Genomic DNA, 24941 nt, shown 5'->3' with positions numbered 1-24941 from the left:
TTGCAGCTGGTGGGGATCCGCTCTGACTCCAGCACACCAGTCTCCACTCACACAATCACATACACCCATAGACAGACAGACAGCACTGGGGGAGTGGCGGCAGGTTAGGGAGACACAGGATGAGAAGTAGAGGGCATGGAGGAGCAGATGTAACACCTACACTACACCATATATTTACAACCAGTCGTTACACAATGGGCCTATTGAATAAACTCAGGCTTTCTAGGTCCATGTCCTATAATTGTTCAGCCTACGATTCTCATCTCCCCAAGATGTTAGAATGAGTGGTAACAGATGTAGGAACTGTCACTGATTTTGACTCTGTAGTTCAACTGTAAATCGTGGTGAACCCTGCTCGCAGTGCCAACTGTTAGGTTCTAAATAAACCGAGTAAAAACTCAGATGTCTAGTAAAGCTTAAACCAAGTTTATTCACCCACTGGGTCACACAGCTGCAAAAGACATATTTACACAAGCACTGGTATTTAAACCTTCCTCCTATGCTGAGTCTCCTCCTTACACATCTGGACAGCCAATAGATCTCTGTTGCTAGACTGGACTTTGGTGATTCCTTCTCACTTCATCTGAGCTGACCTCGGCCAAATTCCTCACTCCTCCCCAACTCACTGATGGCTGTCCTGTTGACTTGTACCAGACTGTGGCTCTTCTTCTTTCCATAAGATACATGATGTCTAACAATAACATGTTCTGACAGAATGTAAACGTTCTGCATTCCCTTCTCCCTGAATAAGGATATTTCATATTTTCAAGTTTAGAAGTCAGAACCCATCACTACTGAGGCAGTTTTCTGCCAACATCATTATTAAGCTAAACGTGCGCGTCATGGGGTCCGGGGCTGGGAGTACCGCCACCGTGCTGAGGAGGTACTCATAAAAATGTCTGAAGTTGGCAGGTCTGTATTTTTTAATACTTATTTGAATAGGGCCTTGATCATCATTGATTTCCCTTGACCCCTAAACCAAATAGCACCTTCAATCTTACACTTCAGATCGCTCCATACCCTGTTTTGTAAGTGACTACTTACCATTGTTTTGTTTTGATACAGTCCACTGTACTCATTAGGTTAGCTCTTGTTCAACTTAGGGTCAGCAGTCGACATTGTATTAGCACGTAACTCAAGTTCGGTAAGCATTTGGTTAATAAGGTATTAGCATGGGGCTAAATGTTGATTATCACAGGAGTTGGCATGTTAGTGGTCTACTCTGGGCTCCCTCAGTGCTCTGACAACTGAATGAGACTTCACAGCTCACCAATCAGCAGTAGAAAGGACCTCACACAAGAACCTTGTGGGGGTCATCTGCCCGTTGCCAGGCAACCCAATGCTACCTCCAGGGAACCAATGAAAAAGTCCACTAATTGGCTGGAGCATAGTGTTCAGAATGGAAGTAAAGCCTGCATTCAGGAAAGGAGAAAGAGAGAGGAGTGAGACGTTTACAAGACACGTCAAAGGGGCATCTTTCGAAAGAGTAACCATAGAGGTTCACTTTGTAAGGTTCACTTTTATGTTGTCTTTTTTTTTTTACATATATTTATTAGGAATTTGTACATGTTTTATTGACAGTGAGAGAAATGTAAATGGAGAGATATATGAGAGAGATACAGTACAGAAAGTGAGTGGTGGAACCTGCTTCCAGGGGCACGTGGTCCAGGTGCACTAACCTGCCTCCAGGGGCATGCGGTCCAGGTGCACTAACCAGCCTCCAGGGGCACGTGGTCCAGGTGCACTAACCTGCCTCCAGGGGCATGTGGTCCAGGTGCACTAACCTGCCTCCAGGGGCACGTGGTCCAGGTGCACTAACCAGCCTCCAGGGACACGTGGCCCAGGTGCACTAACCTGCCTCCAGGGGCACGTGGTCCAGGTGCACTAACCTGCCTCCAGAGGCACGTGCTTCAGGTGCGGTAGCGCTACAACTAGACCAAACCCCGGCACTGGGTGAAGATTGATGTCTGTGCTTATGTTTGCATTTGTGTATGACTTGAGCGTCCTGAAGCTCTCTTCTACACTGAAGAAAAATATAAACACAACATGCAGCAATTTCACTAAGTAACAGTTAATGTAAGGAAATCAGTCAATTAGGCCCTAATCTATGGATTTCACATGACTGGGAATACAGATATGCATCTGTTGGTCACAGATACCTTTAAAAAAAGGTAGGGGCATGGTTCAGAAAACCAATCAGTATCTGGTGTGACCACCATTTGCTTCATGCATTGCCATCGATAAAATGCAATTGTGTTCGTTGTCTGTAACTTGTGCCTGCCCATACCATAACCCCACCGCCACCATGGGGCAGACTGTTCACAACGTTGACATTAGCAAACTGCTTGCCCACAAGATGCCATACATGCTGTCTGCCATCTTTCTGATACAGTTGAAACCAGAATTCATCTTTGAAGAGCACATTTCTCCAGCTTGTCAGTGGCCAGCGAAGGTGAGTATTTGCCCACTGAAGTTGGTTATGATGCCGAACTGCAGTCGAGTCAAGACCCTGGTGAGGACGACTAGCACACAGGGTCAAGACCCTGTTTATGACAGTTTGTGCAGAAATTCGTTGGTTGTGCAAACCCACAGTTTATTCAGCTCTCCGGGAAGGCTGGTCTCAGACAATCCTGCAGGTGAAGAAGCCGGATGTGGAAGTCCTAGGCTGTCGTGGTTACACATGGTCTGCGGTTATGAGGCCGGTTGGAATTACTGCCAAATTCTCTTAAACGTCTTACAGTAGAGAAATTAACATTCAATTCTCTGGCAACAGCTCTGGTGGATATTCCTGCAGTCAGCATGCTCCCTCAAAACTTGAGACATCTGTGGCATTGTGTTGTGTTGTGTGACAAAACTGTCCTTAGTACAAGGTGCACCTGTGTAATGATCATGCTGTTTAATCAGCTTCTTGATATGCCACACCTGTCAAGTGGATGGATTATCTTGGCAAAGGAGAAATGCTCACTAACGGGGATGTAAACAAACTTGAGCACAACATTTGAGAGAAATAACCTTTTTGTGCGTATGAAACATGTGACGTCGGAAGTTTACATACACTTAGGTTGGAGTCATTAAAACTCGTTTTTCAACCACTCCACAAATTCCTTGTTAACAAACTATAGTTTTGGCAAGTCGGTTAGGACATCTACTTTGTGCATGACCCAAGTAGTTTTTCCAACAATTGTTTACAGACAGATTATTTCACTGTATCACAATTCCAGTGGGTCAGAAGTTTACATATACTATGTTGACTGTGCCTTTAAACAGCTTGGAAAATTCCAGAAATGATGTCATGACGTTAGAAACTTCTGTTAGGCTAATTGACATAATTTGAGTCAATTGGAGGTGTACCTGTGGATCTATTTCAAGGCCTACCTTCAAACTCAGTGCCTCTTTGCTTGACATCATGGGAAAATCAAAATAAATCAGCCAAGACCTCAGAAACAAAGTGTAGACCTCCGCAAGTATGGTTCATCCTTGGGAGATATTTCCAAACGCCTGAAGGTACCACGTTCATCTGTACAAACAATAACACGCAAGTATAAACACCATGGGACCACACAGCCGCCATACCGCTCAGGAAGGAGACACGTTCTGTCTCCTAGAGATGAAGGTAGTTTGGTGCGAAAAGCGCAAATCAATCCCAGAACAACAGCAAAGGACCTTGTGAAGATGCTGGAGGAAACAGGTACAAAAGTATCTATATCCACAGTAAAATGAGTCCTATATCGACATAACCTGAAAGGCCGCTCATCAAGGAAGAAGCCACTGCTCCAAAACCACCATAAAAAAGCCAGACTACGGTTTGCAACTGCACATGGGGACAAAGGTTGTACTTTTTGGAGAAATGTCCTCTGTTCTGGTGAAACAAAAATAGAACTGTTTGGCCATAATGACCATCGTTATGTTTGGAGGAAAAAGGGGGAGGCTTGCAAGCCGAAGAACACCATCCCAACCGTGAGGCGCGGGGGTGGCAGCATCATGTTGTCGGGGTGCTTTGCTGCAGGAGGGACTGGTGCACTTCACAAAATAGATAGCATCATGAGGCAGGAAAATGATGTGGATATATTGAAGCAACATCTCAAGACATCAGTCAGTTAAATCTTGGTCGCAAATGGGTCTTCCAAATGGACAATGACCCCAAGCATACTTCCAAAGTTGTGGCAAAATGGCTTAAGGACAACAAAATCAAGGTATTGGAGTGGCCAGCACAAAATCCTGACCTCAATCCTATAGAAAATTTGTGGGCAGAACTGGAAAAGTGCGTGCGAGCAAGGAGGCCTACAAACCTGACTCAGTTACACCAGCTCTGTCAGGAGGAATGGGCCAGAATTCACCCAACTTATTGTGGGAAGCTTGTGGAAGGCTACCCAAAACATTTGACCCAAGTTAAACAATTTAAAGGCAACGCTACCAAATACTAATTGAGTGTATATAAACTTCTGACCCTATTATTCTGACATTTCACATTCTTAAAATGAAGCGGTGATCCTAACTGACCTAAAACAGGGAATTTTTACTAGGATTAAATGTCAGGAATTGTGAAAAACTGAGTTTAAATGTATTTGGCTAAGGTGTATGTAAACTCCCAACTTCAACTGTATATGTTTGTTCAGTATACATGGCTCTGCTGCAGTTTCAATCGGGATCCTCCCTGCCCTGGCCCAACCATAGTGCTGTCTCTCCTCTTGTTGGTGAACCCACTAGTTAAGGCCAACATGGCTTCACACTTTCCCAGTCTCCACTCTGTCAATCCCTCCCACTGGCCCAGGCCCCACTGGCCCAGGCTTCAACAAGCCTGCCTGTGAACAGTGCTGAAGACCCTTGGTCAGAGCCTTGTAGGGGCTTGAGGCTAGTCAACTTGTTCTCCCTGACCATCTGCCATCAGGTCTCCTACTGGTGGTCATGACTTGACTGTCACCGCCTGGAGATGGTCCTCATTATGCCCTAGCATGAGAGAGAAGGAAAGAGGCAGCAACTGAAAGAGAGAGCGAGAGAAATAAGAGAGGGCCATGCTATAATTAGTTCAAATAGCCTCCTCTTTTCCAGTACATGATGATTAATTAGGCCTCTCGCACCTCCCGGCGTTGCTTCCCTTCACTCCTACAAAAATGCCTGCTGGGATATGCGATCCCTGATTTATCCCTCACTCTCTGTTGCTCTTTTTTCCCCTTTTTCTTCCCTCTTTGTCTCCATTTGCTCTCTCTAACTCACTCCCTCATTTAATTAATATTTTCAATTTTTGCTAGAGACATGATTTAGCGACATTTCGGTGGCAGAAGTGGTATCCAATGGCCATAAGCAGATGACAGTATTGCTTAACATAAACACGTTCCTTTTCCAGGTGACCCCTAACCTGACCCCGGCTGCAACCCCTGTTCTGCCCAACTTGTCCAACCCGCCTACCCCCAACCCGGCCCCTCCAGGACCCACTATGGTGGAGAGTGGCCCGGTGGCCTATGATGAAGTGGCAGAGGATGAAGAGGAGGAAGAAGTGGAGGAGCCCTGTGTCAGTGCGTTGCAGCTCCTGGGAGGAAACGGTGAGAGAACATGCAATGCAGATCACACACACATTACAGTACAAAAACATCCACACACCACCAACACACACACACACACAAGCGAGTCATAGCATGTCAATACAGACTTGACTATAGAACGTATCCATGGCACAATAGGTAAGTAACAATTCATTGCAAGCTCTTTTCAACGCGTGTGAATCGTAGGTGTTATGGCTTATTTTCATCAATGTTGTTAAAAATTGCAGACAGCAGGGTAGCCTAGTGGTTAGAGCGTTGGACTAGTAACCGGAAGGTTGCAAGTTCAAACCCCCGAGCTGACACGGTACAAATCTGTCATTCAGCCCCTGAACAGGCAAGTTAACCCACTGTTCCTAGGCCGTCATTGAAAATTTGAATTTGTTCTTAACTGACTTGCCTGGTTAAATAAAGGTAAAATAAATTGCGTCAGCCCTGAAGGCATACCCCAGGCAACATAATCCTAGCGCTGTGAGCTTGTGATGGTGCTGATTGAAATGCTAACCCAATGGACCTGCACACTAGCATTTCACTCCCTTTCTCTTTTTCTCTTAGAGTACGGCTGTGAGGCTGAAGAGGAAGAGGTTTTCTAGGCTCGATTTTTCCTCTTCTTTCATCAAATACTGCGGATTCCCCAAAGTAGTTGTCTCACCATTGACCTCTTTGAGCGGGGGACAGTCGCCAGAGGAAGGGAGGAGAGGAAAAGGACATCCACTGTTCAGATAAACTGCTAAGGTGAACATGGAGTGTGGCTGGGTGTGGGGAGAGCTTTTATTCCAGCCTTGCTCAAACACACCTGATTCAGCCAATCAATGTCATGATCAGGAGTTGGTTAGTAGAATCAGGTGTGTTCCTGCACAACCAGTCGCTCTCTATGAGGAGGGTTGGCCATCCCCTGTCTTCTAGAATGACAGGGGTACCATTTTGGGGTTGGGAACTCTGGAGTGCATTAGCAAATGATACATATATATGCGAAGCAGTGAAGTTAAAGCAGTGCAGGGTATATGCAGATTGCAAGTGACTGGCTTCAGTGAATGGCTTCACATTATCTTCAATGGCTACAATGTGGCTATACCGCTTTAGCCATCTTGAAGTGTAGGGTGAAATTTCCTCTAGATGCTGATCTTGAATCAGTTTTGCCAGTAATGAAGGTTAGAATTTGGGGGGGGGACGCTGATCCTGTGCTTTTTTTCCTTTCCTTTTGAAAAATATTTTTCACAAATATCCACAATCCTCGGTCACCTACTTTTCTATTGTTACAGAGTTCACACTGACCCGTCTGTCCACTCAATGAGCAGTCGGCGAGAACAGCTAGGTCGTGCCAGTTCACTGGTACTGCAATGGGCCTTTTGTTATTGCCGCATTGCATTATGCTCTGTAGAGAGGGCCTGCGTCCCAAATGGCATCCTATTATTCCCTACATAATGCACTATGGTCAAAAGTAGTGCACTATATAGGGAATGCCATTTGGGAAACGGTCAGGGAAAGGGCATACCGGAGTGTATCCACTCAACCTTGCTCGCCTTTCGTAGCGGTGCTATAATTGTCAAAACGGGACGTTGGCTTCAGCTGGCAGGGCTATTCAATGGATCTATGGGCACTGAGTAGCACAATGGGCACAACATGCCCCTCACCATTATTTCAATAAACACCCGAGTTGGTCAGTCCCTTTTCAATTCCAGTCATTGAAATTAACATTTGGACGTATTTATCTTGTTGTTTATTACCGACTGTCATGTGGTTGAAAGGGAATTGATACTGTGCTTACGTCCATCCTTGTTTACGCCCGTCCTTTGATCTCTGTAGAATCTCCCTTTATGATCGTCATCAAATGCTGGTATTCACAAATGCAGTTTTTTAAATAATGAAATGAACTGGCATCCATTTTGTAAAATATGTACCTAATGCAAAACTCAGTGGGTGGTATTTTGAAAAAGCAAAGAAGTGCCGCTGTTGTCATAACAAACCGTATCACTTAAAATAAATTGTGTGCATCGTGTATAAGCGCTGCTCGTTGCCAGTTTTTTTCCAGGTTGTTTTGATAATGAAAGATTAAAAAATAAAATGCTGCTACGATTATTAGGAGTAATACGGTCACTTTCCACACTAGCGGCACTTTTATGCTTTGACAAAGTGAGGCCTGATGTATCCATGAAACCTAGAATAGTACAAGCACTCCAAGGCAGCTATCTCTTGGTAGAGCTCTGTATATCATTGTAAAAAGGAAGGAAAAAAAGAAAAGAAAGTTTACTGAAATGCTTTTGTTTGTTTGTAGAAATGTCATTGTATTTTAGCTATTTTATCTTGTGCATACTTTTCAAAAGCAAATATGAAGAACTACAACTATGTATGAATGTAAATATCAATCCTTGTTGGGTAGTCTGTTTGTATGTTTATATATGTTGTTTCGCCTCAAATGGCCATTTCAGATGAAATATTAGCCTGCTTTTGTGTTTTTGTACATTTACTTACAGTATGTTTTTTGACAAAATTCTGTCATTTTATGATTTTATATGAATTCACTGGTAAACTGAAAAGGATGGTAGATCCTGGTGTTCTGTATTTTGATATTCTACACGTCAAGTCCACCAGCTTTTGAACAGAACATTTCCTAACAGCATTCCAAGTAAATCTAGGCCTGGATTCAATCCAAGGTGTGTTATAGCGCACATCGCTATACATCCGACAATGTGCCTTTTAAAGGCATTTTCCTTGATGTTCGCAGAGATAGCATTCACAGTGCTTATGGCAGCTCAATCGTAAATTACTGTTTAAAGTCAGTTACAGTGTACTGTGGTATAGTGTACTGTGGTACACAATAACGTGCCTTGCATTGAATCCCGGCCCTAGTTAAGGAACAATAGTTCCTCACAACAACACAATCACACACATTCCATTTTTATCAGTGAATAAACTAATTTCAGTTAGTGTGTATTTTTTTAATTCGATGATATGATCGCATCAGCTATGTATCTCACTGGGGGGGGGGGGACTCCACTGGGTGGGAAGGAGGCTTGAATCAATAGAGAAAGCGAGGACAGGTGGAAAGAAAGAGTGGAATTGGTGGGAAGAAAGGGTGAAATAGAGAAAGATAGGAGTAGGTGTTAAGAAATAATGAACTGACACTGACATTTTAATGTTTATTTTATTTATTTTATTTTACCTTTATTTAACCAGGTAGGCAAGTTGAGAACAAGTTCTCATTTACAATTGCGACCTGGCCAAGATAAAGCAAAGCAGTTCGACAGATACAACGACACAGAGTTACACATGGAGTAAAACAAACATACAGTCAATAATACAGTATAAACAAGTCTATATACAATGTGAGCAAATGAGGTGAGAAGGGAGGTAATGGCAAAAAAGGCCATGGTGGCAAAGTAAATACAATATAGCAAGTAAAACACTGGAATGGTAGTTTTGCAATGGAAGAATGTGCAAAGTAGAAATAAAAATAATGGGGTGCAAAGGAGCAAAAAAATAAATAAATTAAAAATTAAATACAGTTGGGAAAGAGGTAGTTGTTTGGGCTAAATTATAGGTGGGCTATGTACAGGTGCAGTAATCTGTGAGCTGCTCTGACAGTTGGTGCTTAAAGCTAGTGAGGGAGATAAGTGTTTCCAGTTTCAGAGATTTTTGTAGTTCGTTCCAGTCATTGGCAGCAGAGAACTGGAAGGAGAGGCGGCCAAAGAAAGAATTGGTTTTGGGGGTGACTAGAGAGATATACGAGAGAGATGCTATGGTGACCAGCGAGCTGAGATAAGGGGGGACTTTACCTAGCAGGGTCTTGTAGATGACATGGAGCCAGTGGGTTTGGCGACGAGTATGAAGCGAGGGCCAGCCAACGAGAGCGTACAGGTCGCAATGGTGGGTAGTATATGGGGCTTTGGTGACAAAACGGATTGCACTGTGATAGACTGCATCCAATTTGTTGAGTAGGGTATTGGAGGCTATTTTGTAAATGACATCGCCAAAGTCGAGGATTGGTAGGATGGTCAGTTTTACAAGGGTATGTTTGGCAGCATGAGTGAAGGATGCTTTGTTTGCGAAATAGGAAGCCAATTCTAGATTTAACTTTGGATTGGAGATGTTTGATATGGGTCTGGAAAGAGAGTTTACAGTCTAGTCTAACCAGACACCTAAGTATTTGTAGTTGTCCACATATTCTAAGTCAGAGCCGTCCAGAGTAGTGATGTTGGACAGGCGGGTAGGTGCAGGTAGCGATCGGTTGAAGAGCATGCATTTAGTTTTACTTGTATTTAAGAGCAATTGGAGGCCACGGAAGGAGAGTTGTATGGCATTGAAGCTTGCCTGGAGGGTTGTTAACACAGTGTCCAAAGAAGGGCCGGAAGTATACAGAATGGTGTCGTCTGCGTAGAGGTGGATCAGAGACTCACCAGCAGCAAGAGCGACCTCATTGATGTATACAGAGAAGAGAGTCGGTCCAAGAATTGAACCCTGTGGCACCCCCATAGAGACTGCCAGAGGTCCGGACAGCAGACCCTCCGATTTGACACACTGAACTCTATCAGAGAAGTAGTTGGTGAACCAGGCGAGGGAATCATTTGAGAAACCAAGGCTGTCGAGTCTGCCGATGAGGATGTGGTGATTGACAGAGTCGAAAGCCTTGGCCAGATCAATGAATACGGCTGCACAGTAATGTTTCTTATCGATGGCGGTTAAGATATCGTTTAGGACCTTGAGCGTGGCTGAGGTGCACCCATGACCAGCTCTGAAACCAGATTGCATAGCAGAGAAGGTATGGTGAGATTCGAAATGGTCGGTAATCTGTTTGTTGACTTGGCTTTCAAAGACCTTAGAAAGGCACGGTAGGATAGATATAGGTCTGTAGCAGTTTGGGTCAAGAGTGTCCCCCCCTTTCAAGAGGGGGATGACCGCAGCTGCTTTCCAATCTTTGGGAATCTCAGACGACACGAAAGAGAGGTTGAACAGGCTAGTAATAGGGGTGGCAACAATTTCAGCAGATAATTTTAGAAAGAAAAGGTCCAGATTGTCTAGCCGGCTGATTTGTAGGGGTCCAGATTTTGCAGCTCTTTCAGAACATCAGCTGAATGGATTTGGGAGAAGGAGAAATGGGGAAGGCTTGGGCGAGTTGCTGTTGGGGGTGCAGTGCTGTTGACCGGGGTAGGAGTAGCCAGGTGGAAAGTATGGCCAGCCGTAGAAAAATGCTTATTGAAATTCTCAATTATGGTGGATTTATCAGTGGTGACAGTGTTTCCTATCTTCAGTGCAGTGGGCAGCTGGGAGGAGGTGTTCTTATTCTCCATGGACTTTACAGTGTCCCAGAACTTTTTTGAGTTAGTGTTGCAGGAAGCAAATTTCTGCTTGAAAAAGCTAGCCTTGGCTTTTCTAACTGCCTGTGTATAATGGTTTCTAGCTTCCCTGAACAGCTGCATATCACAGGGGCTGTTCGATGCTAATGCAGAACGCCATAGGATGTTTTTGTGTTGGTTAAGGGCAGTCAGGTCTGGGGAGAACCAAGTGCTATATCTGTTCCTGGTTCTGAATTTCTTGAATGGGGCATGTTTATTTAAGATGGTTAGGAAGGCATTTTAAAAAAAAATATCCAGGCATCCTCTACTGACGGCATGAGATCAATATCCTTCCAGGATACCCTGGCCAGGTCGATTAGAAAGGCCTGCTCGCAGAAGTGTTTCAGGGAGCGTTTTTACAGTGATGAGTGGAGGTCGTTTGACCGCTGACCCATTACAGATGCAGGCAATGAGGCAGTGATCGCTGAGATCTTGGTTGAAGACAGCAGAGGTGTATTTAGAGGGGAAGTTGGTTAGGATGATATCTATGAGGGTGCCCGTGTTTAAGGCTTTGGGGAGGTACCTGGTAGGTTCATTGATAATTTGTGTGAGATTGAGGGCATCAAGTTTAGATTGTAGGATGGCTGGGGTGTTAAGCATGTTCCAGTTTAGGTCGCCTAGCAGCACGAACTCTGAAGATAGATGGGGGGCAATCAGTTCACATATGGTGTCCAGAGCACAGCTGGGGCCAGAGGGTGGTCTATAGCAGGCGGCAACGGTGAGAGACTTGTTTTTAGAGAGGTGGATTTTTAAAAGTAGAAGTTCAAATTGTTTGGGTACAGACCTGGATAGTAGGACAGAACTCTGCAGACTATCTTTGCAGTAGATTGCAACACCGCCCCCTTTGGCAGTTCTATCTTGTCTGAAAATGTTGTAGTTTGGAATTAAAATTTCTGAATTTTTGGTGGTCTTCCTAAGCCAGGATTCAGACAGCTAGAACATCCGGGTTGGCAGAGTGTGCTAAAGCAGTGAATAGAACAAACTTAGGGAGGAGGCTTCTAATGTTAACATGCATGAAACCAAGGCTATTACGGTTACAGAAGTCGTCAAAAGAGAGCGCCTGGGGAATAGGAGTGGAGCTAGGCACTGCAGGGCCTGGATTCACCTCTACATCGCCAGAGGAACATAGGAGGAGTAGAATAAGGGTACGTCTAAAAGCTATGAGAATTGGTCGTCTAGAACGTCTGGAACATAGAGTAAAAGGAGGTTTCTGGGGGCGGGAAAATAGCATCAAGGTATAATGTACAGACAAAGGTATGGTAGTATGTGAATACAGTGGAGGTAAACCTAGGTATTGAGTGATGAAGAGAGAGATATTGTCTCTAGAAACATCATTGAAACCAGGAGATGTCATTGCATGTGTGGGTGGTGGAACTAATAGGTTGGATAAGGTATAGTGAGCAGGACTAGAGGCTCTACAGTGAAATAAGCCAATAAACACTAACCAGAACAGCAATGGACAAGACATATTGACATTAAGGAGAGGCATGCTTAGTCGAGTGATCAAAAGGGTCCAGTGAGTGGAGGGGTTGGTTGGGGGTCACGGCGATTTAGACAGCTAGCCAGGCCATCGGTAGCAAGCTAGCATAGGATGGAGGTCTGTTGTTAGCCACCTCTTGCGTTCCGTCAGTAGATTAGTGGGGTTCCGTGTGGTAGAGGGGATTAATCCAAATCACACAACAACAACAAAAATAAAAAAACAATAGATATAGTTATAGAGGCCCAAGAAGAAAACATAATAATAATAAAAATAAATAAATTGTCCGATTGTCTATTCAGATAGCAGCCGGTAAGACAGCTAACGGTTAGCAGGCCGCAGATGGGCATCAGGTAACGTCGCGACGGAGGAGCCAGCCGGATCTCCTTCGGGTAGATAACGTCGGCAGTCCAGTTGTGAAGGCCCGGTGGGGCTCCGCGTAGGCAGTAAAACGGGTCCGGATAGGTGACTGCAGCCCGGGAGTGATTGATGGAACTCAGGAGTGATTGACGGAGCTGGCTAGCTCCGGAATAATTGATGTTTGCTCCGGAATCGACGAAGGCCGATAGTCACACGGATAGCAGCTAGCTAGCTGTGAGATCCGGGTATGAATGTCCAGAGAGCAGTCGAAATCCAGGGACATGGAGAGAAAAATTGGTCCGGTATGTTCCGAGCCACACTGCGCCGTACAGAACTGGCGATAGATTTTCGAGCTAAAGGATAGCTGATGACCACAAACCGTGGTTAGCTGAATACTAACGATTTGCCAGTAAAGAAGCTAACTAGCTTCTGAACTAGCTTCTGATTAGCTTCTGGATTAGCTTCTGGCTAGTTTCAGGCTAGCTTCTTGGAGTTTCTGGCTAGCTTCTTAGAGGATTACAGATTTGAGGTAAATAATACTTTTTTATAAATATAAATTGGTGAGGCGGGTTGCAGGAGAGTGTTTTGAAGATGAGTTGATGGAAAATAAAAATAAAATGTATGTGAAAAAAGTTGTAAATATATATATATATATACAGGACACGACAAGACGAGGACAAAAGACGTCTGAACTGCTATGCCACCTTGGAGTAAGTATGTGGTGTTTCTTAAAACTCTTACTCTTGTGAATTTGCAGCAGTATCATATACTCTGAATATTTAAAAGCATGACCTTGACTTGGATTAGAACGAAATCGTTACAAGGTGTCCAAATGTTTATTTGTCTGGCAGAGTTATATTACATTATCTTGGCTACCATGGCTAAAAGAAGAGATCTCAGTGACTTTGACAGAGGGATCTCAAAGGAGCATAGGGGGTTTAATGGTGTGTGTGTGTGTGTGTGTGTGTGTGTGTGTGTGTGTGTGTGTGTGTTGCGTGCGTGCATGCGTGCATGCGTGTGTGCCAGTCACCAGATCCCAATTGAACACTTATGGGAGATTCTGGAGCGTCGCCTGTGACAGCGTTTTCCACCACCATCAACAAAACACAAAATGATGGAATTTCTCATGGAAGAATGGTGTCACATCTCTCCAATAGAGTTCCAGACACGTGTAGAATCAATACCAAGGTGCATTGAAGCTGTTCTGGCTCGTGGTGGCTCAATGTCTTGTTAAGACTCTTTATGTTGGTGTTTTCTTGATTTTAATGTTGGTGTTAACTGTATGTCTTATTAGGCTTATAATATGTTATGTCTCTCTACGGACAACATTTTCAACTGTCTCATCCGACAATGATGCTATTTAGCCCGGATTGTTATAAGGTGACTATAAAGGCATTATAACAATGTCATGTATGCTCATAACAAGTCTTACAATACACTGCATCCAAACACATTATACCTGGATGCTACATTACACATTTCCCAATCCATCACTGGAGGACCCCTAGGGTATGCACCAGTGCTTAATTTGTTCATCAGGAGGTGCTGGAACACAGCTTATAAGAGCACTGATTCAAAGAGAAGGGAGAGAGAGCAAGGTGGAGCTACGGTACAGTAGACACAGGAAGAAAGAGGGGCGAGAGAAAAAGAAGGGAGAGCCTAAGAGAGGTGGAGGAGAAAGAGGCTGAAACTCATGAATCAGTCTTGGAACCCCCAGGGTGTCTGTGTCTGGTGTGTTAGTGCTGGGCTTGACCAAAGATGTGCACAGACACCCTGGGGGTTCCAAGACTGATTCAGGTGAGTCACAGCACGCCCCAATTGCACAATCTGGCATGATCAACTGTAGCCCAAACAGGAAAACACAGTTGTTTCTCTGGGTGCTGAAGCCAAGTAGCCCATCTTTAATGTTATCTTGAATTGTACAATGTGACTGGATGTTTATTGTGGGAAAACTTTGAATATAACATTCTAAAAATAAATACACATTTTAGCATTTATTTATACAAACACATATCCACTCCACAAAACTACCAAGGCGTGTTACAATGATTACAGAGGCAGAGATAATCCATTTCACTCAAGTCAAAGGCAGCATTCCAATTGGCACTCTATTCCTTAGTAGTACACTAGGGCTCTGGTCAAAAGTACAGTCATGGCCAAAAGTTTTGAGAATGACACAAATATACATTTTCACAAAGTTTGCCTCCTCATTTTGTATGATGGCAATTTGCATATACTCCAGAATGTTATGAAGCGTGATCAGATGAATTGCAATTAATTGCAAAATCCCTCTTTGCCATGAAAATGAACTGAATCCCCAAAAAACATTTCTACTGCATTTCAGCCCTGCCACAAAAGGACCAGCTGACATGTCAGTGATTCTCTTGTTAACACAGGTGTGAGTGTTGACGAGGACAAGGCTGGAGATCACTCTGTCATGCTGATTGAGTTCGAATAACAGACTGGAAGCTTTAAAAGAAGGGTGGTGCTTGGAATCATGATTCTTCCTCTGTCAATCATGGTTACCTGCAAGGAAACACGTGCCGTCATCATTGCTTTGCACAAAAAGTGCTTCACAGGCAAGGATATTGCTGCCTGTAAGATTGCACCTAATTCAACCATTTATCAGATCATCAAGAACTTCAAGGAGAGCTGTTCAATTATTGTGAAGAAGGATTCAGTGCGCCCAAGAAAGTCCAGCAAGTGCCAGGACCGTCTCCTAAAGTTGATTCAGCTGCGGGATCGGGCAACCACCAGTACAGAGCATGCTCAGGAATGGCAGCAGGCAGGTGTGAGTGCATCTGCACGCACAGTGAGGCGAAGACTTTTGGAGGATGGCCTGGTGTCAAGAAGGGCAGCAAAGAAGCCACTTCTCTCCAGGAAAAACATCGGGGACAGACTGATATTCTGCAAAAGGTACAGGGATTGGACTGCTGAGGACTGAGGTAAAGTCACTTTCTCTGATGAATCCCCTTTCCGATTGTTTGGGGCATGCGGAAGAAAGCTTGTCTGGAGAAGACAAGGTGAGTGCTACCATCAGTCCTGTGTCATGCCAACAGTAAAGCATCCTGAGACCATTCATGGGTGGGGTTGCTTCTCAGCAAAGGGAGTGGGCTCACTCACAATTTTGCCTAAGAACACAGCCATGAATATAGAATGGTACCAACACATCTTCCGAGAGCAACTTCTCCCAACCATCCAGGAACTGTTTGGTGACAAACAATGCTTTTTCCAGCATGATGGAGCACCTTGCCATAAGGCAAAAGTGATAACTAAGTGGCTCGGGGAAGAAAACATCGATATTTTGGGTCCATGGCCAGGAAACTCCCAAGACTTGTGAGAAGATCCCATTGAGAACTTGTGGTCAACCCTCAAGAGGAGGATGGAAAATCAAAACCCCACAAATTCTGACAAACTCCAACATTGATTATGCAAGAATGGGCTACCATCAGTCAGGATGTGGCCCAGAAGTTAATTGACAGCATGCCAGGGCGGATCGCAGAGGTCTTGAAAAAGAAGGGTCAACACTGCAAATATTGACTCTTTGCATCAACTTCATGTATGTCACGACTTCCGCCGAGGTTGGCTCTTCTGCACGTTCGGGCGGTGCTCGGCGGTCGTCGTCACCGTCCTACTAGCCACTACCGATCCCTTTTCGTGTATCTGTTGGTTTTGTCTGATTGGTTTCACCTGTGTGTTGTTTAGTTGTTTGCCAATTACTACCGGAGGTTTATCCGGGGTTTTGGTCAGGTGGCTGCTCCCATCACCTCCCTGCTGAAGGGAGGACCGGTGCGCTGGTCAGCAGGCAGCGTCTCCTCTCCCATCGATGGAGGGACAGAGCTTTCAGTCGTCTGAGGGAGCTGTTCACCAATGCGCCTGTATTGGCGCATCTGGACCCCCTCTTTAGCGTTCATAGTGGAGGTGGATGCGTCCGAGGCTGGAGTTGGAGCCGTGCTGTCCCAACGCTCGGGCGTGCCATCCAAGCTCCGCCCGTGTGCTTTCTTTTCGAGCAAACTCAGCCCAGTGGAGCGAAACTATGATGTGGGGGACCGGGAGTTATTAGCTGTAGTCAAGGCTCTGAAGGTGGGGAGACATTGGCTTGACTGGGGGGCTAAATACCCTTTTCTCATCTGGACTGACCATCGTAATCTCGAGTACATCCGGGCAGCTAAGAGACTAAATCCACGACAGGCTAGATGGGCCATGTTTTTTACTAGGTTCCAGTTTACCCTCACATATCGGCCAGGCTCCCAAAACACCAAAGCTGACGCACTGTCTCGCCTCTATGATACCGAGGAACGGTCAGTTGAGCCAACTCCCATCATTCCACCGTCATGTCTCGTGGCACCGGTGGTATGGGAGGTGGACGCTGAGATAGAGAGAGCCTCACGGTCAGAGCCGGCTCCTCCTAACTGTCCAGTAGGGACCAAGTACGTGCCGAGGGTGGTCCGGGACAAGCTGATTCGGTGGGCTCATACTCTTCCCTCCTCGGGTCATCCTGGTATCAAGAGGACAGTGCAGAGTCTGAGAGGGAGATACTGGTGGCCCACACTGGCTAAAGACGTGAGATTTTATGTCTCCTCCTGCTCAGTGTGTGCTCAGAGCAAGGCTCCTCGACACCTGGCTAGAGGGAAATTACAACCCCTCCCCGTTCCACAACGGCCGTGGACACACTTATCGGTGGATTTTCTTACCGACCTTCCCCCGTCCCAAGGAAGTACTACGATCCTGGTCGTTGTGGATCGGTTTTCTAAGTCCTGTCGCCTCATTCCGTTGCCCGGTCTCCCTACGGCCCTGCAGACGGCTTTGTTTACCCATGTCTTCCGGCACTATGGGGTGCCTGAGGACATCGTCTCTGATCGGGGTCCCCAATTCACGTCCAGAGTGTGGAGGGCGTTTATGGAGAGACTGGGGGTCTCGGTTAGCTTAACCTCAGGTTTTCACCCCGAGAGTAATGGGCAGGTGGAGCGCGTAAACCAGGATGTGGGCAGGTTTCTGCGGTCCTATTGTCGGGACTGGCCTGGTGAGTGGGCAAGGTATGTTCCATTGGCCGAACTAGCCCAGAACTCCTTACGCCACTCCTCTACTAACTTGTCTCCTTTTGAGTGTGTGTTAGGTTACCAGCCGGTCCTGGCTCCATGGCATCAGAGTCAGACCGAGGCTCCTGCGGTGGAGGAATGGGTACAGCGCTCCAAGGACACCTGGAAAGCCGTTCAGGACTCATTACGGTTAGCGGGAGAACGGCAGAAGAGGAGCGCTGACCAGCACCGCAGTGAGACCCCCGTGTTTGCACCGGGGGATAGGGTCTGGCTCTCGACCCAAAACCTGTCCCTCCGCCTGCCCTGTCGGAAGCTGGGGCCGCAGTGTGTGGCGCCGTTCAAAGTCCTGAGGAGAATAAACGAGGTGTGTTACAGGTTACAACTTCCTAGGTATTACCGTATTAACCCCTCGTTTCATGTGTCTCTCCTCAGGCCGTGGTGGCTGGTCCCCTGCAAGAAGGTGAGGTGCTTGAGGTCCCTCCGCCCCCTCTGGACATCGAGGGGTCCCCGGCATACACAGTTCGAGTCATTCTGGATTCGAGACGCCGGGTGGGGGGCCTACAGTACCTCGTGGACTGGGAGGGGTACGGCCCGGAGGAGAGATGCTGGGTTCCGGTGAGGGACATTTTGGACCCTTCTCTCCTGATAGATTTCCACCGCCTCCACCCGGATCGCCCAGCACCCCGTCCTCCAGGTCGTCCTCGAGGACGGTGGCGGCGCGCTGCAGGAGCCGCGCGTCAGGGGGGGGTACTGTCACGACTTCCGCCGAGGTTGGCTCTCCTGCACGTTCGGGCGGTGCTCGGCGGTCGTCGTCACCGTCCTACTAGCCACTACCGATCCCTTTTCGTGTATCTGTTGGTTTTGTCTGATTGGTTTCACCTGTGTGTTGTTTAGTTAATTAGTGTCTGTGTATATATAGTAGGTTGTCCCGCCCTTGTTTTGTGCGGGATTGTTTATTTTGTCATCTATGTCTGTCGGTGTGTCTTGTGTTCTTATTTTCTCCGGTTCGTCTTTTATCCTGTGTTGGATTGTTCACCCTGTGTGTATTTGGGTTGATCGTGTTTCTTGTTCACCGGAGAATAAACTTTCATATCGCTATCTGCTCTCTGCGCCTGATTCCACCCACCTTGAGTAGACGTGACAATGTAATTGTCAATAAAAGTCTTTGACACTTATGAAATGCTTGTAATTATACTTCAGTATTCCATAGTAACATCTGACAAAAATATCTAAAGACATTGAAGCAGCAAACTTTGTGGAAATTAATATTTGTGTCATTCTCCAAACTTTTGGCCACGACTGTAGTGCACTAGGGAATAGGGTGCCATCTGGAGCACAGTCTTCCCCAGGGCAGCGGCATTGCTAAGATGAATAAGATGTTTTTCATAAACACGGAGCATGGGTCTGAAATTACTTTGACAGCTAACTTCTCCCACAATGTGTGTATCGGCGCTGACCCCATGCAAGCTTGACATCACAGATAGAACAATGAGCCAGATATTTCACCGGATATATAAATGTGAAGCATCCGGTCGGCATTTCCACTCACTACCAAATATGGTGATGAGAGGAAGCCCAGTGGCCAGTCGTGGGAGAAGATGGAGAGAAATGGCCGACATTCTGCTGATTTTCTCATTGATGAAACATTTGATCTCTATACAGTTTTCTGTTTCCAAAACTAGAATCTGTAACAGAGTGAACTGCGTTTTGTAGACTTTACCCTTTGCTAAAGTTTTTTTTAAATGTAGAAGGGGTGCAAAGTCGAATTTAGTTATTGCACATGCACACTTCACAGCATAGGCATTCCTTAACAGAAATTTGCAAATAAATGGATGAACGCACCAATAGGATCTCACTAGCTCCAGCTTGGCTCTGCCCACCTCCTTGCTTGTTCTGCCCACTATGATTAGTTGGCTCCCATTGAAAAACGACAGGCTCTGATCTATCTTGGGTTAGTTAGACATTTTCTTGTTGACGTCATTACATAATGGCAAGAGATGGCTGCATGAGCTGATAGCAGGAGTTCAGCTACTATACTTATGCCGAGTGGAGTGGGGGGCGGGGGAGGCAGGAGCTGGTTGTACACGTGTATATGCATGCACACTTGTAAGCACGCACCCACAGAATATAGATGTTTACACTGACTACTGCCATGTGCACACAATCCCACATGTGTTTAGTACTGCTTAGAATAAGCAGTACTAAACACATGCAAGCATACATACACCCACACACACACAATGCATGCACATGTGGAGCAGATACACATGGCCTGACCTTGAATTGGACTGTGCCTCATCCTCACCTCCCTGAAATCTGAAATGAGGGTGATCGATGAGGGAGGACAGCTCTCGAGCCCCACTGCACATACTGATACGTAGGGCAGAGGAGACAATCACTCTTTTCCTGTGTCTACTGTACTGTATCTCTACCTTGCTCTTTCCCCCTTCTCTTTCTATGGCTGTCACTGCCTTTTCTCTCTTTTCCTCGGTGTGTATCGGTCTTTCTCTTCCTTCTCGTTCTCTCTGTCTCCCTCCATCTTTCTTTCTCTCACATTCCCTGTAGGCCATAGAGCCAAGTATCAAATCAAATCAAATCAAATCAAATTTTATTTGTCACATACACATGGTTAGCAGATGTTAATGCGAGTGTAGCGAAATGCTTGTGCTTCTAGTTCCGACAATGCAGTAATAACGAGCAAGTAATCTAACTAACAATTCCAAAAAAAAAACTACTGTCTTATACACAGTGTAGGGGGATAAAGAATATGTACATAAGGATATATGAATGAGTGATGGTACAGAGCAGCATAGGCAAGATACAGTAGATGATATCGAGTACAGTATATACATATGAGATAAGTATGTAAACCAAGTGGCATAGTTAAAGTGGCTAGTGATACATGTATTACATAAGGATGCAGTCGATGATATAGAGTACAGTATCAACGTATGCATATGAGATGAACAATGTAGGGTAAGTAACATTATATAAGGTAGCATTGTTTAAAGTGGCTAGTGATATATTTACATAATTTCCCATCAATTCCCATGATTAAAGTGGCTGGAGTAGAGTCAGTGTCATTGACAGTGTGTTGGCAGTAGCCACTCAATGTTAGTGGTGGCTGTTTAACAGTCTGATGGCCTTGAGATAGAAGCTGTTTTTCAGTCTCTCGGTCCCAGCTTTGATGCACCTGTACTGACCTCGCCTTCTGGATGACAGCGGGGTGAACAGGCAGTGGCTCGGGTGGTTGATGTCCTTGATGATCTTTATGGCCTTCCTGTAGCATCGGGTGGTGTAGGTGTCCTGGAGGGCAGGTAGTTTGCCCCCGGTGATGCAGACCTCACTACCCTCTGGAGAGCCTTACGGTTGAGGGCGGTGCAGTTGCCATACCAGGCGGTGATACAGCCCGCCAGGATGCTCTCGATTGTGCATCTGTAGAAGTTAGTGAGTGCTTTTGGTGACAAGCCGAATTTCTTCAGCCTCCTGAGGTTGAAGAGGCGCTGCTGCGCCTTCCTCACGATGCTGTCTGTGTGAGTGGACCAATTCAGTTTGTCTGTGATGTGTATGCCGAGGAACTTAAAACTTGCTACCCTCTCCACTACTGTTCCATCGATGTGGATGGGGGGTGTTCCCTCTGCTGTTTCCTGAAGTCCACAATCATCTCCTTAGTTTTGTTGACGTTGAGTGTGAGGTTATTTTCCTGACACCACACTCCGAGGGCCCTCACCTCCTCCCTGTAGGCCGTCTCTGTCGTTGTTGGTAATCAAGCCTACCACTGTTGTGTCGTCCGCAAACTTGATGATTGAGTTGGAGGCGTGCATGGCCACGCAGTCGTGGGTGAACAGGGAGTACAGGAGGGGGCTCAGAACGCACCCTTGTGGGGCCCCAGTGTTGAGGATCAGCGGGGAGGAGATGTTGTTGCCTACCCTCACCACCTGGGGGCGGCCCGTCAGGAAGTCCAGTACCCAGTTGCACAGGGCGGGGTCGAGACCCAGGGTCTCGAGCTTGATGACCAGCTTGGAGGGTACTATGGTGTTGAATGCCGAGCTGTAGTCGATGAACAGCATTCTCACATAGGTATTCCTCTTGTCCAGATGGGTTAGGGCAGTGTGCAGTGTGGTTGAGATTGCATCGTCTGTGGACCTATTTGGGCGGTAAGCAAATTGGAGTGGGTCAAGGGTGTCAGGTAGGGTGGAGGTGATATGGTCCTTGACTAGTCTCTCAAAGCACTTCATGATGACGGATGTGAGTGCTATAAGCAGTACTAAACGGCATACATACACCCACACACACACAATACCGGTAGTCGTTTAGCTCAGTTACCTTAGCTTTCTTGGGAACAGGAACAATGGTGGCCATCTTGAAGCATGTGGGAACAGCAGACTGGTATAGGGATTGGTTGAATATGTCCGTAAACACACCGGCCAGCTGGTCTGCGCATGCTCTGAGGGCGCGGCTGGGGATGCCGTCTGGGCCTGCAGCCTTGCGAGGGTTAACACGTTTAAATGTCTTACTCACTTCGGCTGCAGTGAAGGAGAGACCGCATGATTCCGTTGCAGGCCGTGTCAGTGGCACTGTATTGTCCTCAAAGCGGGCAAAAAAGTTATTTAGTCTGCCTGGGAGCAAGACATCCTGGTCCAAGAGGCTACCAATGCAGCTACACAAACCTTCCTTCCTTTGGGATCCCTCGTAGTCGAGTATGATTTCCCTCCAGCTATCACAGGTCCGGGTTATGGTGTGGCTGGCCACGGTTCCAATGATGGCTGAATAGGCCAATCCATGCATGACCTGCACATTTCGTCACAGTGGGGGCAGGGATGTTACATCTTGTGGCCAGGGCTTGTTGTTGGCACCGGTGTTTGTCCTTTGCGGCGTGCTCTTTTCCCGGCTAGCGTTATCTTATTTCGGCCTCGAAGAGTTGTGTTCCATTAGTGATTTTGGTCTTCCATGAGGATCTGTCAAGAGAATGGATTACCCAGTTGTTTGGATCCATAGGGAGGAGTAGGGTAAGTTGAGCCACCCCTTGTTTCTAGGAAACCATACACAAAATATTTTGTAAGAAGTCATAATTTAACGGAGTCTGAAGGAAAAAAACACATGGAAAATGTGGTAAGCATGTTAGGTCCAAAAAAATGATTTTCAAAAAGTAAAATGAATTTGTATTTCATAATGCTTGTATCTAAACCAAAGTAGATAATTTAAAGATTGTTTTATACATCAGTTGGGGACTCTATAAGCTACAATATGAGGTCCTAAATCGAGCATGAAAGTGCATCCTTGTAGCTACAGTCCCTTCAGAAATTATTCACACCCTTTTTCCATGTTTTGTTGTTTTACAACCTGAATTTAAAATGGGTTACATTTAGATGTTGTGTCACTGATGTACACACAATACTCCATAATGTCAAAGCATAATAATGTTTTTAGATTTGTTTACAAATTCTGAAAAATTAAAAGCTGAAATGTTCAGGAGTTCAAGAGTAAAAATGTGCTTAACAAGTCAGATAATAAGTTGCATGGACTAAGTCTGTGTGCAATAGTGTTTAACATGATTTTTTAATGACTATCCCATTTCTGTACCCCACACACAATTATCTGTAAGGTCCCTTAGTTGAGCAGTGAATTTCAAGACAGACACATTCACCTTTCAGCAGGACAACAACCTAAAACACAAGGCCAAATATACACTGGATTTTTTTTTAAATGTATTTAATTTACCAAGACGACATTGAATGTTCCTGAGTGGCCTAGTTACACTTTTGAATAAAATTGTCTTGAACATGTATGTCAAGACTTGAAAATGTCTGTATAGCAATGATCAACAACCAACGTGACAGAGCTTGAATAATAAAAATATATATAATGTGCAAATATTGTATTATCCAGGTGTGCAAAGCTCTTAGAAAGACTTACCCAGATAGACTCACAGCTGTAATTGCTGCCAAAAGGTGATTCTAACATGTATTGACTCGGGGTTGAATACTTATCTAATGAAAATATATTGCGTTTTATTTTCCATTCATTACAAATAAATCTTCACATTTTTCTTCCACTTTGACATTAGAGTATTTTGTGTAGCTCGTTTACAAAAAATGACAATCTAATCCATTTTAATCCCACTTTGTAGCACAACACAATGGGGAAAAGGTCAAGGAGTATGAATACTATATTCAAATGCTGTGAAGGCACTGTATGTATGTGGGCTAATATAGTAGAATTTTTTTCAATGTGTCATGCATATAAACTCAAGATAGTGAATTTTTATTGTTACAGAGAAGACAATCATTCCCCGTGTATACAAATGTAAAACAAGTAAGGGTCTAGCCCCCATTGAGGTTCTTACGAGAGCAGCCAAGGAAGTGAGAGAATGGAAGAAGTCCATTTGAGCAGCAGCAAGAGATTTAAAAAATGTCTGAATGACACTGAAGACGTACACAAAGGATAACGAACATGTACCTGTGTGAAAGAAAGGCTATGAGAGAGTAACAGAGGCACACAAGGTCTTGTCTGATGACATGGAGTCTGAGCTTGATAAACGTATCAAGAGTCTCCCGGACCAGTTTCATGGGCTTAGTACCTTCGAATTGGCACATCGAAACAACATCTCTGTCCCAGACAACTAATCAAGAAATGGAAGGGTAAGTGATATTGAACAGAGCGATCTACAGTGCCTTCAGGAGGTATTCACACCTGTCTCACCCTGATCTGTTTCACCTGTATCACAGGTTTTTAGAATGTTAGCAAATATATTAAAAACATAAAACAGAAATACCTTATTTACGTAAGTGTTCAGACCCTTTGCTATGAGACTCGAAATTGAGCTCAGGTGCATCCTGTTTCCATTGATCCTCCTTGAGATGTTTCCACAACTTGATTGGAGTCCACTTGTTGTAAATTCAATTGGTTGGACATGATTTGGAAAAGCACACACCTGTCTATATAAGGTCCCTCAGTTGACAGAGCTTGTCAGAGCAAAAACCAAGCCATGAGGTTGAAGGAATTGTCTGTAGAGCTCCTGGACAGGATTGTGTCAAGGCACAGATCTGGGGAAGGGTACCAACAAATGTCTGCAGCATTGAAGGTTCAAGGACAACCATCTCTGCAGCACTCCACCAATCAGGCCTTTGTGGTAGAGTGGCCAGACGGAAGCCACTCCTCAGTAAAAGGCACACGATAGCCCGCTTGGAGTTTG

At 45.3% G+C, this 24941-nt stretch overlaps 1 protein-coding gene across 1 annotated transcript in view; it reads left to right on the top strand.

Annotated features, from left to right (window-relative positions):
• The window catches only part of brf1b (BRF1 RNA polymerase III transcription initiation factor subunit b), a 126358-nt gene extending 117894 nt beyond the window's left edge, over positions 1-8464 (top strand). The window contains exons 18-19 of the mRNA XM_024420566.1: positions 5345-5540; positions 6093-8464. Coding sequence (XP_024276334.1) covers positions 5345-5540; positions 6093-6130 — 234 coding nt within the window. The 3' untranslated portion in view covers positions 6131-8464. The remainder of the gene's footprint in view (positions 1-5344; positions 5541-6092) is intronic.
• The last annotated feature ends 16477 nt before the right edge of the window (positions 8465-24941 follow it).

This window comes from Oncorhynchus tshawytscha, linkage group LG05, assembly GCF_018296145.1.
Source record: "Oncorhynchus tshawytscha isolate Ot180627B linkage group LG05, Otsh_v2.0, whole genome shotgun sequence".
NCBI lineage: Eukaryota > Metazoa > Chordata > Actinopteri > Salmoniformes > Salmonidae > Oncorhynchus > Oncorhynchus tshawytscha.
Note: the sequence above shows the minus strand (reverse complement) of the source record. Positions and strands in the feature narration are given on the sequence as shown.